The 16707-nt window shown below is 39.5% G+C and overlaps 1 protein-coding gene and 1 pseudogene across 1 annotated transcript; one reads left to right on the top strand and one right to left on the bottom strand.

Annotated features, from left to right (window-relative positions):
• Nucleotides 1-414: 414 nt before the first annotated feature.
• LOC121838692 lies at nucleotides 415-5858 on the top strand (annotated as a pseudogene).
• A 506-nt stretch (nucleotides 5859-6364) lies between these two features.
• Nucleotides 6365-8609, bottom strand: LOC112243183 (lens fiber membrane intrinsic protein-like). Its single transcript, XM_042297450.1, has 6 exons — nucleotides 8234-8609; nucleotides 8089-8149; nucleotides 7615-7802; nucleotides 7106-7255; nucleotides 6818-6952; nucleotides 6365-6543 (listed from the first exon to the last, which is right to left on the bottom strand). The coding sequence occupies exons 2-6, from the start codon at nucleotides 8094-8096 to the stop codon at nucleotides 6482-6484; spliced, it is 543 nt and encodes a 180-aa protein (XP_042153384.1). The 5' UTR covers nucleotides 8097-8149; nucleotides 8234-8609; the 3' UTR covers nucleotides 6365-6481.
• Nucleotides 8610-16707: the final 8098 nt, after the last annotated feature.

The raw sequence follows: 16707 nt of genomic DNA, 5'->3' as shown, positions 1-16707 counted from the left end.
TCAAATGGCACCCTACAGGACACCTACATCACCCGATGTCACAGGAAGGCCAAAAAGATCAAGGACAACAACCACCCGAGCCACTGCCTGTTCACCCCACTATCATCCAGAAGGCGAGGTCCATACAGGTGCATCAAAGCTGGGAGCGAGAGACTGGAAAAACAGCTATCTCAAGGCCATCAGACTGTTAAACAACCATCACTAACGAAGAGACTGCTGCCAACATACATATTCAAATCTCATGTCAGTTAAGAACAAATTCTAATTCGGCCTAGGAAGAGTCTGTTAACTGCCTTGCTCGGGCAGAGCAACAGATTTTTACCCTGTCAGTTCAGGGATTCGATCTTGCAACCTTCCAGTCACTAAATCCAACACTAACCACTTGGCTACCTGCCTAGTGGTTAGATGAAGAGGATGCCGGCCAGCAAACATCTTGTCAAACCCACTGAAGGAGGAAGAGCGTATGAAAGCCATGACGCCGATCACGATGCCAATGAAGCAGGCCAGCAGGGAGAGGATCATGAAGGCATGGGTGGCATCCCAGTACGCTGGTGACAGAGGGCACAGAGAGGACAAGGCTGATACTCAGTACAGTACAAGTACTTACCCAATAAGCATTACTACTATTCCTGTCTACTACTGAATTACATTTCACACTTCACTCAAATGTGACATCACTTAACATACACAATATTCAATATATTGCACCAAATATTGAAATGTTATGATTTATTCCCAACTGAACCTGCTCAAATAAAATGAGCTGAGCCAACTCCAGCGCAGTACAACCCTCTGCCCATGAAGCTGTACATCCTGCCAAGCACAGGAGGAGACAGTTAGCCTACAGCACAACTGGCTGTGACACTGAAGCATCTCTACACACCATCTCATGGCTGGTGAATACAGCATAGAGTAACACAACATTGCATGCTTTGAATAGTTGAAAGGGTCTGAACCAATTACATTTTCCAAAGAATCTTTCAAGGTACACATTCATATTCCACTTGTTTTACCATATGCCTGCTGCTTTTAGACAGTTTGTTAGAGCAAGGTATTTTCAAATGTGGCACATAGTTTTAGCTTTGATACACTATTTACCCTGACATGACTGATCTGTCTCTCTTCTGTCCTCTCTCTTCTGTCCTCTCTTCTGTCCTTTCTATGAAGAAATATTAACTTTAAGTCACCTACATTATGTCAAAGCACACACATGACGTCAGATTTTAGGTAAGTATTAACCTACCTTTATTATCCTTTTTGAATAAAAGTCAGAAATTCCAATAATACAGGGGTGTTGTCAGTACACTCCGGAGCCCGGTATTGCCCAGCCTGGCAGGAAAGTTTAGTTTGTGTGTTGGAAACCAGGCGAACAAACGGCCCCGAGGCACAATAGAGCATGCTGAGCCACAACCAATCACAGGGAATGAGTTTTGTGTTTTAGGGAATCTGCTGAAAATACAAAACTATTGAAGTGCTGGGTAAGTCACAGTAATACTGATAACACAGGGGTATAATTCAAAATGCTGCACTGCCATCCACAGTGGACATGGGTTGGCAATAGGCTCCAACACTATGCAGTAAATGTACATTTCACATAGTTATTTCACACAGAATTTTTTTGTAAGTATAGTTGGGGCTCTCATGTTGGGAAAGTTCAATTTAGATCATCTTATCCCTCACAACATCAGGTGTTAAAGTATTCAAATCTTTATCGAAACTACATTTGAACTCCTAAAACTGCTTACAATTAATTGAATTTAAACTGACCAGTAATTCTCTGACCTTGATCCAAAAAGCAGCTTCAAACACACACTGTGATGAATATGAGTCACTATGTAACACTCCTCAGCAGGTGTCTTGAACAAATTATGGTACATTTATTTTATAATCACAAAACAGTGATTCAAGTTATTCAGTGCTATTCCATAATTAACACATTTTGAGTAAAAGCGATCAATAATTATGTATTCAAACATTTTTGGTGGAGAGTCAAGTCTTTTGGGAGGCGGGAACATAATCAGAAAACATTTTATCAAAACATTGTACACGGTGAGGTCTGAAATTCTTGACAACCTTGATAAAGTTGAGCAAAAATGACTGTATGAAATAAATAATTCAAATACTGAGCTATGCTCAAATAAATGGGAAAATGTTATGATTTTAAACTCATACAATTGCTCTCCAAAATGTAGGGGAGGGGCAATTAGTTGAATGCAAGCAAAACAATTCTGTTTTCATCTCAATATCAAATCATTTTTGGGTAACAATTTAGTACCTTACTGTGATTGTTTTCAATTTAAAAGGACAAACATAAACAAAAATAGATTCTTAGCAAAGAGACATTTCTCAAGCAAGAACTAAGCTCGGACTCTGGGAATGATCTGAGTGGGGAGGGGAAAACTGAAAACAAACTGTTATTGGCAGACAAGTTTGGAACTCTCTTTCTTATTGGTCTATCAACTAATTTAACCCTTGGTGATGTCGCTAAGCAGTCAAACTCCATCCCACCTAATTCATTTCACAGTATTATTCCAACCTCATAGTGTAGACATATATATACAGTGCCTTGCGAAAGTATTCGGGCCCCTTGAACTTTGCGACCTTTTGCCACATTTCAGGCTTCAAACATAAAGATAGAAAACTGTATTTTTTTTGTGAAGAATCAACAACAAGTGGGACACAATCATGAAGTGGAAGGACATTTATTGGATATTTCAAACTTTTTTAACAAATCAAAAACTGAAAAATTGGGCGTGCAAAATTATTCAGCCCCCTTAAATTAATACTTTGTAGCGCCACCTTTTGCTGCGATTACAGCTGTAAGTCGCTTGGGGTATGTCTATCAGTTTTGCACATCGAGAGACTGAACTTCTTTCCCATTCCTCCTTGCAAAACAGCTCGAGCTCAGTGAGGTTGGATGGAGAGCATCTGTGAACAGCAGTTTTCAGTTCTTTCCACAGATTCTCGATTGGATTCAGGTCTGGACTTTGACTTGGCCATTCTAACACCTGAATATGTTTATTTTTGAACCTTTCCATTGTAGATTTTGCTTTATGTTTTGGATCATTGTCTTGTTGGAAGACAAATCTCCGTCCCAGTCTCAGGTCTTTTGTAGACTCCATCAGGTTTTCTTCCAGAATGGTCCTGTATTTGGCTCCATCCATCTTCCCATCAATTTTAACCATCTTCCCTGTCCCTGCTGAAGAAAAGCAGGCCCAAACCATTATGCTGCCACCACCATGTTTGACAGTGGGGATGGTGTGTTCAGGGTGATGAGCTGCGTTGCTTTTACGCCAAACATAACGTTTTGCATTGTTGCCAAAAAGTTCAATTTTGGTTTCATCTGACCAGAGCACCTTCTTCCACATGTTTGGTGTGTCTCCCAGGTGGCTTGTGGCAAACTTTAAACAACACTTTTTATGGATATCTTTAAGAAATGGCTTTCTTCTTGCCACTCTTCCATAAAGGCCAGATTTGTGCAATATACGACTGATTGTTGTCCTATGGACAGAGTCTCCCACCTCAGCTGTAGATCTCTGCAGTTCATCCAGAGTGATCATGGGCCTCTTGGCTGCATCTCTGATCAGTCTTCTCCTTGTATGAGCTGAAAGTTTAGAGGGACGGCCAGGTCTTGGTAGATTTGCAGTGGTCTAATACTCCTTCCATTTCAATAGTATCGCTTGCACAGTGCTCCTTGGGATGTTTAAAGCTTGGGAAATCTTTTTGTATCCAAATCCGGCTTTAAACTTCTTTACAACAGTATCTCGGACCTGCCTGGTGTGTTCCTTGTTCTTCATGATGCTCTCTGCGCTTTTAACGGACCTCTGAGACTATCACAGTGCAGGTGCATTTATACGGAGACTTGATTACACACAGGTGGATTGTATTTATCATCATTAGTCATTTAGGTCAACATTGGATCATTCAGAGATCCTCACTGAACTTCTGGAGAGAGTTTGCTGCACTGAAAGTAAAGGGGCTGAATAATTTTGCACGCCCAATTTTTCAGTTTTTGATTTGTTAAAAAAGTTTGAAATATCCAATAAATGTCGTTCCACTTCATGATTGTGTCCCACTTGTTGTTGATTCTTCACAAAAAAATACAGTTTTATATCTTTATGTTTGAAGCCTGAAATGTGGCAAACGGTCGCGAAGTTCAAGGGGGCCGAATACTTTCGCAAGGCACTGTATATATATATATATACACAGTTTTTCACAATTCCTGACATTGAATCCTAGTAAAAATTCCCTGTCTTAGGTCAGTTAGGATCACCACTTTATTCTAAGAATGTGAAATGTCAGAATAATAGTAGAGAGAATGTCACGACTTCCTCCGAAGTTGGTCCCTTTCCTTGATCGGGCAGTGTTCAGAGGTCGACGTCACCGACCTTCTAGCCATCGCTGATCCATTTTTCATTTTCCATTGGTTTTGTCTTGTCTTCCATCACACCTGGTTTCAATACCATCACTGGGAAAGTGATGAAAGAAATAAAAGCTTAAATAAATCATTCTCTCTACTATTATTCTGTCATTTCACATTCTTAAAATAAAGTGGCGATCCTAACTGACCTAAGACGGGGAATTTTTACAAGGATTAAATGTCAGGAATTGTGAAGAACTGAGTTTAAATGTATTTTGCAAAGGTGTATGTAAACCTCTGACTTCAACAGTATATATCTGTCCAAACATGGATGATCCAATCTCAGATTGTGTTTTTAGTCTATAGTCTGGGATCTGGGAATCTGTTCATGTTCATTTCAATTTATTGATATTTACCCTTTGAATCTTGAACATCTGAATCCCAGAATGTACCTTTAAATACTATGCCATTGTAAAGTATGCACAACATTTGAAATAGGGATGTCCTCTCCAACAATGCTTTAACAAAGCCTCCATCTCATTGTCTGTCCCTCTCTCCATAGGTCGTCTGAGTAAGGAGGACATAGAGCGCATGGTCCAGGAGGCTGAGCAGTACAAAGCTGTGGACAATGTCCAGAGGGACAAGGTGGCGTCCAAAAACGGCCTGGAGTCGTAAGCCTTTAAAATGAAGTCCACCGTGGAGGGCGAGAAGCTCAAGGGCAAGCTCAGCGACGAGGACAAACAGAAGATCATGGACAAGTGCAACGAGGTCATCAGCTGGCTGGATAAGAACCAGGTACAGTACTGGCCCTGGACCTTTCAACCAGAATGGTGTGGGTTAACATTCATATTTATAATTAATTATAGCGCTCTGAGTCCCTCATTGTAATTTGATTAAACAAATGTCTGGTGGTTCAACAAGGAAATTAGAGCACTAATCTACCTTTCTCTTTCTCTCTCCTTGTAGTCTGCAGAGAAGGAGGAGTTTGAGCACCACCAGAAGGAGCTGGAGAAGGTGTGTAAACCCAATCATCACCAAGCTGTACCAGGGTGCACGGGGCATGCCCGGGGGGATGCCAGGAGGGATGCCAGGGGCTGGTGGTGCCACACCCGGAGGAGGCGGATCCTCTGGACCAACCATTGAGGAAGTCGACTAAACCATACAGAGTATACTTTTACTCCTGATTGGATATGGCTAAATAGTGGTCCACATTCTATAGCTTGGAATGGGCTGAACCTTTATTTTCACAATCTGCATTGACTACTTATGTTGGTTTTGGTCATTCATCTTTTTATGCTGAAAGCAACCAATCACTTGAATATTTTTCATGGACACTGTTCTAACAATTGTTAAACGTTTTCAGTTCAACCAGTGAATGGTTACTACTGTATACAGAGCATGTTTTTCACAAGTGGAATTCTGTGACTGCAAAATGTTTTTGCCTTTGTACTGCACTGTTGGCTTAAAAAACAATTTAAAAAATAATCTCTTGAATTCACACTCTTCCAGATCCTCCTTTAATTTTGACACCTATGACAGTCTTGATGACCATCAGGGTTTATCATTTAGATGTTAAAGCTGTGCTATGCAGAAATCACTCCATTTCCTGGTTGCTAAAATTATAATAGTTTCCCTTATTTCAGTTGTGACAAAAAAAAGCACATATAGTGTGTAGAGAGAATCACTGTACCATTTAAACCACTGAAATATATTTCCATAATGAAAAATATTGTATATTCAGCTGTTTGAAGCTGGTGTACAAAACTAAAACTTAAGAAAGGAAAGCATAGAAATGGTGCAAATAAAAACATATTTACCACATAGATTTGGATTAATCAGAATGACTGATCTATTACTCACATTGTTATGAATTTGTCGGGTCACCCAAAAAGTTACAATGCAGCTTTAAAGAAATGTTCTAACTTATACCTGAACATAATCTTAACTGTGGTTTATATTCTTATCAGACCGATGAATACCACTCAATGGAAAGAAGAAACATAATTGGATTTACCCTTTTTATTGCTTATTCAATAGTGGACAGGTAAACAAGAAATGACGTAGCTACTGTTGGTGTGTAAACCCTGGTGTCAGCTGTGTTTGTTTTAGTTTTTTTTCAAATCAGCGGGAGTTGGAGTTTCTCGGGCATTCATGCATCCTATAGGCACACATGTAGAAGATACCTGTAAAAGAAAATGGGAAGACATTACCATTCAGTTCATGGACATGTCCACTGGATTATTTACTTATGTGAAGATGAAAAAAATATTCAAATGAATCATGTTGGACTGAGCCATCTCAAATGGGACCCTACTGGTTATATAGTGCACTACATTTGACCAGAGCCCTATGGGCCTTGGTCAAACGTAGAACACTAAAGGCAATAGTTGGCCATTTGGGACACACTGATAGTAAATTATTGCATTTAGCTCTATAGGCAGAACCACATCATCCTACCTGAGAAGAAAGTGAGAACCACGGCCACCCAACCCATGATGTAGGACCAGGAGAAACGCCAGTTCCCATATCGTTTCCCGTAGTAGTTCACCGTCACCCCAGTGTACACAGCCATCGCTAGCAGTACAAAGAAACCTGTGGAGAGTAGTCAATCAAACGCTGCTTTATTCCCTTTATCACATCCCTCAACAGGGACTTGATAGCATGGAATGAATTCATTCTATTTCTATGCTTGATATAGAGAGTGACAGGGAGAAATGACAGTAGGAGGGGGAAGGAAACACTTACAGGAGATGAAGAAGAGGATGCCGGCAGCAAACGTCTTGTCAAACCCACTGAAGGAGGAGGAGCGTATGAAAGCCATGACGCCGATCACGATGCCAAGGAAGCAGGCCAGCAGGGAGAGGATCATGAAGGCACGAGTGGCATCCCAGTACGCTGGTGACAGAGAGGGCACAGAGAGGACAAGGCTGATACTCAGTACAGTACAGGTACTTACCCAACAAGCATTACTACTATTCCTTTCTACTACTGAATTACATTTCACATTTTACTAAAATGTGACATCACTTAACATTGACTTATTACACAATATTCAATATATTGCACCAACTATTGAAATGTGGTGATTTATTCACAACTTAACCTGCTCAAATAAATGGAGCTGATTCCTTTATTGTGGAAATTATTTTACACTAGATATTCACAGCATGGAACAAATGACTGAATGTGACCTCATCAAGGCCTTTATTTAACTTACAGTACATTTGATGACAAAGGAGACATGTTCCTCTTACCAATGCTATCTGTATGTGTCATGCATTTCCCTGGCATACAGTAGCGCCACAGGCCCTGATGCATGTAGTTGTTAGATTGACGATACTGCATCCAGTAATCAGTTGCTGTGGAGATAATAAGGAGTATGTTCCCGACTCCAGCGCAGAACAACCCACCGCCCATGAAGCTGTACATCCTGCCAAGCACACTGACAGAGGTGACAGTTAGCCTACAGCACAACTGGCTGGGACACTGAAGCATCTCTACACACCACCATCTCATGGCTGGTGAATACAGCATAGAGTAACACAACATTGCATGCTTTGAATAGTTGAAAGGGTCTGAACCAATTACATTTTCCAAAGAATAATCTTTCAAGGTACACATTCATATTCCACTTGTTTTACCATAGGCCTGCTGCTTTTAGACAGTTTGTTAGAGCAAGGTATTTTCAAATGTGGCACATAGTTTTAGCTTTGATACACTGTATTTACCCTGACATGACTGATCTGTCTCTCTTCTGTCCTCTCTCTTCTGTCCTCTCTTCTGTCCTTTCTATGAAGAAATATTAACTTTAAGTCACCTACATTATGTCAAAGCACACACATGACGTCAGATTTTAGGTAAGTAATAACCTACCTTTATTATCCTTTTTGAAAAAAAGTCAGAAATTCCAATAATACAGGGGCGTTGTCAATACACTCCGGAGCCCGGTATTGCCCAGCCTGGCAGGAAAGTTTAGTTTGTGTGTCGGAAACCAGGCGAACAAACGGCCCTGAGGCACAATAGAGCATGCTGAGCCACAACCAATCACAGGGATCAGTTTTGTGTTTTAGAGAATCTGCTGAAAATACGAAACTATTAAAGCGCTGGGTAAGTCACAGTAATACTGATGACACAGAGGTTTCAATTCAAAATGCTGCACTGCCATCCACAGTGGACATGGTTTGGCAATAGGCTCCCACACTATGCAGTAAAAGTTAATTTCACATAGTTATTTCACACAGAAAATTTTAAAAAAAAGTATAGTTGGGGCTCTCATGTTGGGTAAGCTAAATTTAGATAATCTTATCTCTCACAACATCAGATGTTATCGAAACTACAATTGAACTCCCAAAACTGCATTCAATTAATTGAATTTCAACTGGCCAGTAATTCTTTGACCTTGATCCAAAAAGCAGCTTTAAATACACACTGTGATGAATATGAGTCACTATGTAACACTTTCCCCTGCTAGGGTAGCAGGTGTCTTGGACAAATGATGGTAAATGTATTTCATAGTCACAAAACAGTGATTCTAGTTATTCAGTGCTATTCCATAATTAACACATTTTCAGTAAAAGCAATCAATAATGATGTATTTAACATTTTTTGGTGGAGAGTTAAGTCTTTTGGGAGGCGGGAACATAATCAGAAGACATTTTATCAGTGAGTGTTTTAAATTTGTATATACACGGTGGGGTCTGAAATTATTGACAGCTTTGATAAAGATGAGCAAAAATGACTGTTTGAAATAAATATTTAAAATACTGAGCTAAGCTCAAATAAATGGGAAAATTATATTATTTTAAACTCATACAATTGCTCAGAGAAAAATATTTTGTTTAACAAGTAATACTTTTTTTCTCTCTTCTTGTGACTCCCCATCCCAGGTCCGGGAGCGTAATCATCGCCTGACACTAATTAGCATAACACAACGGACATAAATCTTCCTAGAAAAGCTTCCTATTCATGAAAATCAAAAGTGAAATATATTGGAACACAGCTTAGTCTTTTGTTAATCACCCTGTCATCTCAGATTTTCAAAATATGCTTTACAGCCAAAGCTAGACAAACATTTGTGTAAGTTTATCATAGACTAGCATAGCATTATGCCTTGCTAGCAGCAGGCAACCTTGTCACCAAAATCAGAAAAGCAATCAAATTAAATCGTTTACTTTTGATGAACTTCGGATGTTTTCACTCACGAGACTCCCAGGTAGATAGCCAAAGTTAAGTTTTTCCCCCAAAATTATCTTTGTAGGTGAAATAGCTCCGTTTGTTCTTCACGTTTGGCTGAGAAATCACCCGGAAATTGCAGTCACGAAAACGGCAAAAAATATTCCAAATTAGCTCCATAATATCGACAGAAACATGGCAAACGTTGTTTATAATCAATCCTCAAGGTGTTTTTCAAATATCTATTCAATAATATATCCGTCGGGACAATTAGTTTTTCAGCATTTTGCAACATCAGTTCTGTTATACTCACAGACAATATCTTTACAGTTTTGGAAACTTTAGTGTTTTCTATCCTAAGCTGTCAATTATATGCATATTCTAGCATCTTGTCCTGACAAAATATCCCTTTTAAAACGGGAACGTTTTTTTTTTCCAAAAATGAAAATACTGCCCCTAGAGTCGCAACAGGATTTATTAAACTCATACAATTGCTCAGAGAAAAATATTTTGTTTAACAAGTAATACTTTTTTTCTCTCAAAAAGGTAGGGGTCAAAATGATTGACACCTTGCGAGAATAACAGCATGAAGTCTTTTTGCATTGGAGAACACATTGGGAGGGATCTTAAGACCATTTCTCCATACAGAAAGAATCCTTCCAGATCCTTGATATCCTTTGTCTGCGCTTATAGACTGCCCTCTTCAAGTCAAACCATAGGTTTGCAGTGGGTTTCATGTCCGGATAATGAAATCCAAAGCAAAAATAAATATATTTAATCAATTACAAGTATAGTAAAGTGTACTTAAATATAAACATTTCTAATAATATACTTAAAATATGAAATGTACTATTCTATACTATATACTATATATATATATATATATATATATATATATATATTATAATACTATATATATTCTATACTATAATTACACTTCAACACACTTATTAAAATTGTGCTTTATATTCATTGCTATTTCAGTCTTTTAGTATACTATAAATACACCAGCATCAACCTTCAATATGCTTATTAAAAGTGTACTTTAAATTAATTGTTTTTCAGTCTTTAAGTATACTATATGCTCACTATCATTAAACGTACAGACTCATTAAAACTGTACTTCAACTTCAAATACTAATTGGAATTCAGTATATTCATTCAAACTCTGCTTATGAGTGATCAAGTACACTATATGTATACAGAAACTTAAGTATACAGCAATTGTATTCTTCACTCTATATTGTGTTACAACGTGAGATTAAAATGTATTTCATTTAATTATATTTGTCAACAATTAACTCAAATTCTCTGTATGTATTCAACCGTTTTGGTGATTTTAAAACAGTTAGAGTTCAATGTTTGTGATGGGAGAAAACTGAGGATGAATCAACAACATTGTAGTGAGTCCACAATCACTTAAATGACAGAGTGAACAGAAGAATACGAATATACAGAATACAAATTCAAAACATGCATCTTGTATGCAACAAGACACTAAAGTAAGACTGCTAAAAAACACGACAAAGGAATACACTTTTTTGCCTAAATGCAAAGCCTTACGTTTGGGGGTAAATCCAACACAACACATCACTGAGTAACTGCCTACTTATTTTCAAGCATGGTGGTAAGTGCAACATGGTATGGCTATGCTTGACATCAGCAGATACTGATGAGTTTTTCAGGATAAAAAGAAACAGGACGGAGCTAAGCACAGGCAAAATTGTAGGGAAAAACCTGCTTCATTCTGCTTTACATCAGACACTGGGAGGGGAATTCACAATCCCCAACATCTTGACAAAGCTTGAACAATTATGAAAAGAATAATGGGATAATATTGCACAATTCAGGTTTGTAAAACAATTAGAGAATTACCCAAGAAAACTCACCGCTGTAATCACTGCCAAAGGTGTTTCTAACATGTATTGGCTGAATACTTATGCAATGACTACATTTTAGCTATTACATTTTTATCAATCTTTACAATTAAAAAAAAAATCTTCCACTTTGACAGAGTATTTTGTGTAGATTGTTGACAAAAAAAATTACAATTAAATCCCACTTTGTAACAATAAAATGTGAATAAGTCCAAAGGAGTATGGAGCCAGTTCCGTAGGCCTCTATTACTCATGTAACCAGTATCTGGCCAACTGGTAATAAGCATGTGGGTGTTTCTTGTCATCCTCCACATGGTAACTGACTCCAGAGTATTTTGTCAATAGAACATGTGATCATCTCTGCAAATTCTCTCCATGATGACAACCATGCTTGATTTATAATCTAATCTATATCACATTTAATGCATAGTCCCATTTGTAACAATAAAATGTGAAGAATCCAAAGGGGTATGAATACTTTTGCGAGGTAATGTAGTTTCAGTGCCAATGAGGAATTTTTAAGTACTTTCTTAATTCCTGTTCAGAAGAGTGCAGAGAAAGTTGACAATGATATCAATTGTTTATTCCACTAAGGAAACATGCACAGCTGAGGAACATGCTTCCTGAAAGTATACTTTTCATATCTCAAGAAAATATACTGAAGAATACTTTCACAAAAGTATATTTAACTTAAATGTTCACAAAATATATTTAAAGTTTATGTTAAAAAACAATAGTTAATAATAATAATAATAGCATCCTTTCTGCAGTTTTTAATAAATTATAATGTTATATTGTTCTACTTTTTAGGTTATTAAAATGTTTTGATGTTCATTTTAAAACTGAATAATGTTGCGCTTTAAATTACACATTTTATTGAAATGGAACTTTATCACTTATCACTGTAATGTTAACAACTAAAGTGTGAAATGCCACTGATGCACAAGTACTGTATCATAAAAGTTACTTTTAAATTGTTGCTCCAGCCACAACTGCTTATAAATAGCATGTTACATTCACTGAAAAAAAGGTAACCTATACTTGGCTAATTACAATAGCTAATGTGGTTAATGAGTAGAAGTGCATTTTCTAAAGTAAACTTGAAACACATTATAAATATACTTTATTTGTAAAAATAATTATACAGGAATTCTAATTCAAATACCATTTTAGTATACTTCTAATTTATGAGAAATATACAGTACCAGTCAAAAGTTTGGACACACCTACTCATTCCAGGGTTGTTCTTTATTTTTTACTATTTTCTACATTGTAGAATAGTTGTGAAGACATCAAAACTATGAAATAACACATATGGAATCATGTAGTAACCAAAAAAGTGTTCTTCAAAGTAGCCACCCTTTGCCTTGATGACAGCTTTGCACACTTTTGGCATTCTCTCAACCAGCTTCATGAGGTAGTCACCTGGAATGAATTTCAATGAAAAGCCTTGTTAAAAGTCTTGTTAAAGTTCATTTCTGGAACTTCTTTCCATCTTAATGCATTTGATGGCCATGTTGAAGGCAGACTTCCACTCGTCCCCTTCCCGTATACGCACCAGGTGGAAGGCATTCCATAGGTCCAGCTTGGAGAACATGGTGGCCCCCTGGAGCTGCTCGAAGGCAGAGGAGATGAGAGGTAGTGGGTAGTGGTTCTTCACCGTGATATCGTTGAGACCTCGGTAGACAATGCACAGGCGCAGGGTTTTGTCCTTCTTCTTCACAAAGAAGAACCCTGTGCAGGTGGGGGAGGTAGAAGGGTGGATGAACCCAGCAGCTAGGTAGTCCTCAATGTAGGTCTCCATAGCCTTGGTCTCCGGACCTGACAGAGAGTACAGTCATTCCCGGGACGGAGTGGTGCGTGGGAGAAGATCAATCCCGCAGTTATATGGTCTGTGCGACGGCAGCGAAGTGGCCCGGGCCTTACTGAACACCTTCCGGAGGTCCTGGTACTCTGCGGGAATGGCAGAGAAGTCCGGGGCAACTTCCGAGGCCCCAGGCTGCGCTGACTTCAGGCCTTCACAGGCTCCAGCCCATGATGGCACCGGCAGACCAGTCAATGAGGGGAATGTGTCACTGGAGCCAAGATAATCCCAATACTACGGCAACCTGAGGATACTTAATTAATGAGCAGGAACTGGATCGTCTCGCTGGGGTTTCCTGACACAGCTAGATTGATGGGGTGGTATTGTGGGTGACCCAACCTATAGAGCGCCCGTCCAGTGCTCTAACGTCCATGGGAATGGAAAGGAGCTGAGTGGGGATATCCAGCTCGGTAGTGTCCATAAAGCTCTCATCAGCCCCAGAGTCAATGAGGACCCGGAGAGATTTCGACTGGTTCCCCCACAGCAACATGGCATGAAAAGGAATGTGAGTAAGGGGAGAGGAAAAGTTATCCGTATGGCCCACCAGAGTACTCACTCCTACCGGAGAGCCTGGGCTTTTAGTGGACAGGTGGAGACAAAATGACCAGTGACCTGCTGTTTTAAACTCTCTAGAGACAGCAGGGGTGGTAGAGATACTCTCAATGATCGGTTATGAAAAGCCAACTGACATTTACTCCTGAGGTGCTGACTTGCTGCACCTTCGACAACTACTGTGATTATTATTATTTGACCATGCTGGTCATTTATGAACATCTAGGCCATGCTCTGTTATAATCTCCACCCGGCACAGCCATAAGAGGACTGGCCACCCCTCATAGCCTAGTTCCTCTCTAGGTTTCTTCCTGGGTTTTGGCCTTTCTAGGGAGTTAGTCCTAGCCACTGATCTTCTACACCTGCATTGCTTGCTGTTTGGGGTTGTACAGCACGTTGAGATATCAGCTGATGTACAAAGGCCTATATAAATACATTTTATTTTATTTTATTTGTATAGCCATTTATCTGGAGACAGCTTAGCTCTGCCTAGTTGCATGGGCTCGGGAATAGGTGAATCGGCAGCCTTCAGAGACTCTCGGGGAAAGTCCGGTAGCCTCGGGTTCTCTCGTCAACAGAGCCGTCGGGGACTTCCGTGATACCTCGGAGGCGAGGTGGAATCCAAAGACAGACAAGTGAAATCAAATCTCCTCTCCTTCTTATGTTCCCGTAGTCACCCATCGATCTGAATGGGAGATTACCGTCGTGGTAGGCTGCATAGTAGACAACCCATGGAATTGCTCTAGCAATGTGTTCAATGCTTGGTTGTGACGTTCGGTCAAGGTCTGAAATCTTTCCATAAGACCACGAAGCAACTCTTCGTGCCTTCCATTGGTGGCATCTTAGGAGGAGAGGGTGTTGCGGAGCTGGTCCATGTCTGCTGGGTCAGTCATGGTCAGTTCGTACTATCACGTTTCAGGTATGACCCAGATGCAGACACTGTCAAAGAAACAAAAGTTTATTTCTAAAACAGGGTCAGGCAAATGACAGGTCAAAGGCAGGCAGGGGTCAATAATCCAAAGAGGGTGCAAAGGGACCAGAACGGCAGGCAGTCTCAGGGTCAGAGCAGGCAGGGGTCAATAATCACGTAAGGTGGGGTAAAGTACAGAACAGCAGGCAGGCTCAGGGTCGGGGCAGGCAGAACGGTCAAAACCGGGAAGGACTAGAAAACAGGAGCAAGAAACAGGCAGGAGCAGGGGAACAAACACTGGTAGGTTTCATGAACAAACAAACTGGCAACAGACAAACAGCGAACACAGGTATACATACACAGGGGATAATGGGGAAGATGGGTGACACCGGAGGGGGGTGCACTGCACCTCAGATTGCAGCTCAAATAAATGCTTCACAGAGTTCAAGTAACAGACACATCTCAACATCAAATGTTCAGAGGAGACTGCGTGAATCAGGCCTTCATGGTCAAATTGCTGCAAAGAAACCAATACTAAATTACACCAATAATAAGAAGAGACTTGCTTGGGCCAAGACACACGAGCAATGGACATTAGACCAGTGGAAATCTGTCCTTTGGTCTGAGGAGTCCAAATTCAAGATTTTCGGTTCCAACCGACGTGTCTTTGTTAGACGCAGAGTAGGTGAACGGATGATTTATGCATGTGTGGTTCCCACCGTGAAGCATGGAGGAGGAGGTGTGATGGTGTAGGGGTGCTTTGCTGGTGACACTGTCAATGATTTATTTAGAATTCAAGTCACACTTAACCAGCATGGCTACCACAGCATTCTGCAGTGATAAGCCATCCCATCTGGTTTGCGCTTAGTGGGACAATAATTTGTTTTTCAACAGGACAATAACCCAACACACCTCCAGGCTGTGTAAGGGCTTTTGACCAAGGAGAGTGATGGACTGCTGCATCAGATGACCTGGCCTCCACAATCACCTGACCTCAACCCAATTGAGATGGTTTGGGATGAGTTGGACCACAGATTGAAAGAAAAGCAGCCAAAAAGTGCTCAGCATCTGTGGGAAGTCCTTCAAGACTGTTGGAAAATCATTCCTCTTGAAGCTGGTTGAGAGAATGCCAAGAGTGTGCAAAGCTGGCATCAAGGCAAAGGGTGGCTACTTTGAAGAAACTCAAATATATAATATATTTAGATTTGTTTAACACTTTTTTGGTTACTACATGATTCCATATGTGTTATTTCATAGTGTTGATGTCTTCACTATTATTCTCCAATTTAGAAAATACTAAAAAGAAAGAAAAACCCTTGAATGAGTAGGTGTCCAAACTTTGACAAGTGCTGTATGTAAATGAGGTATTTCTGTTTTTTGTTTTTTTTAGACATTTGCAACAAAGAAAACTAAAAAACTATCTTCACTTCGTAATTATGGGGTATTGTGTGTAGATTGGTGAGGGGAAAATGTATGTAATCCATTTTAAAATTAGGCTGTAACATAATGGAAAAAGTGAAGGGGTCTTTTAAAACTTCCCGAATGCACTGTACTTAAATGCTAATAAGACACAAATAAAATTGTCATTAAATGCATTAAAAATAGTTCAAATTTTAATAATTTTAAATATGCTTTAGTATATCAGGGGCATACTTAAATATATTTAAATATATTAATGAAGTATGATTTAAGTATATTTAAATATATTTAAGTATATTACATTTTGTTTTAAAATCTGCTTGATTTTGTGGCCAATTAACCATTTCTTTGTGGATTTCGATGTGTGCTTGGGGTTATTGTCTTTCTGTAAGATCCAGCTGTGGCCACGTTTCAGCCTCCTGGCAGAGACAATCAGGTTTTTGGCTAAAATGTACTGGGTAAAGTTCATGATGACCAATTGAGTTGAAACAAAATAGCCCAATAACTTCAAACCACCATATTTTACAGTAGGTTTGGGATCATTTTCTGCTCA

This window comes from Oncorhynchus tshawytscha, linkage group LG14 (assembly GCF_018296145.1).
Source record: "Oncorhynchus tshawytscha isolate Ot180627B linkage group LG14, Otsh_v2.0, whole genome shotgun sequence".
NCBI classification, from domain to species: domain Eukaryota; kingdom Metazoa; phylum Chordata; class Actinopteri; order Salmoniformes; family Salmonidae; genus Oncorhynchus; species Oncorhynchus tshawytscha.
This window is presented reverse-complemented; position numbering and strand designations above follow the sequence as displayed.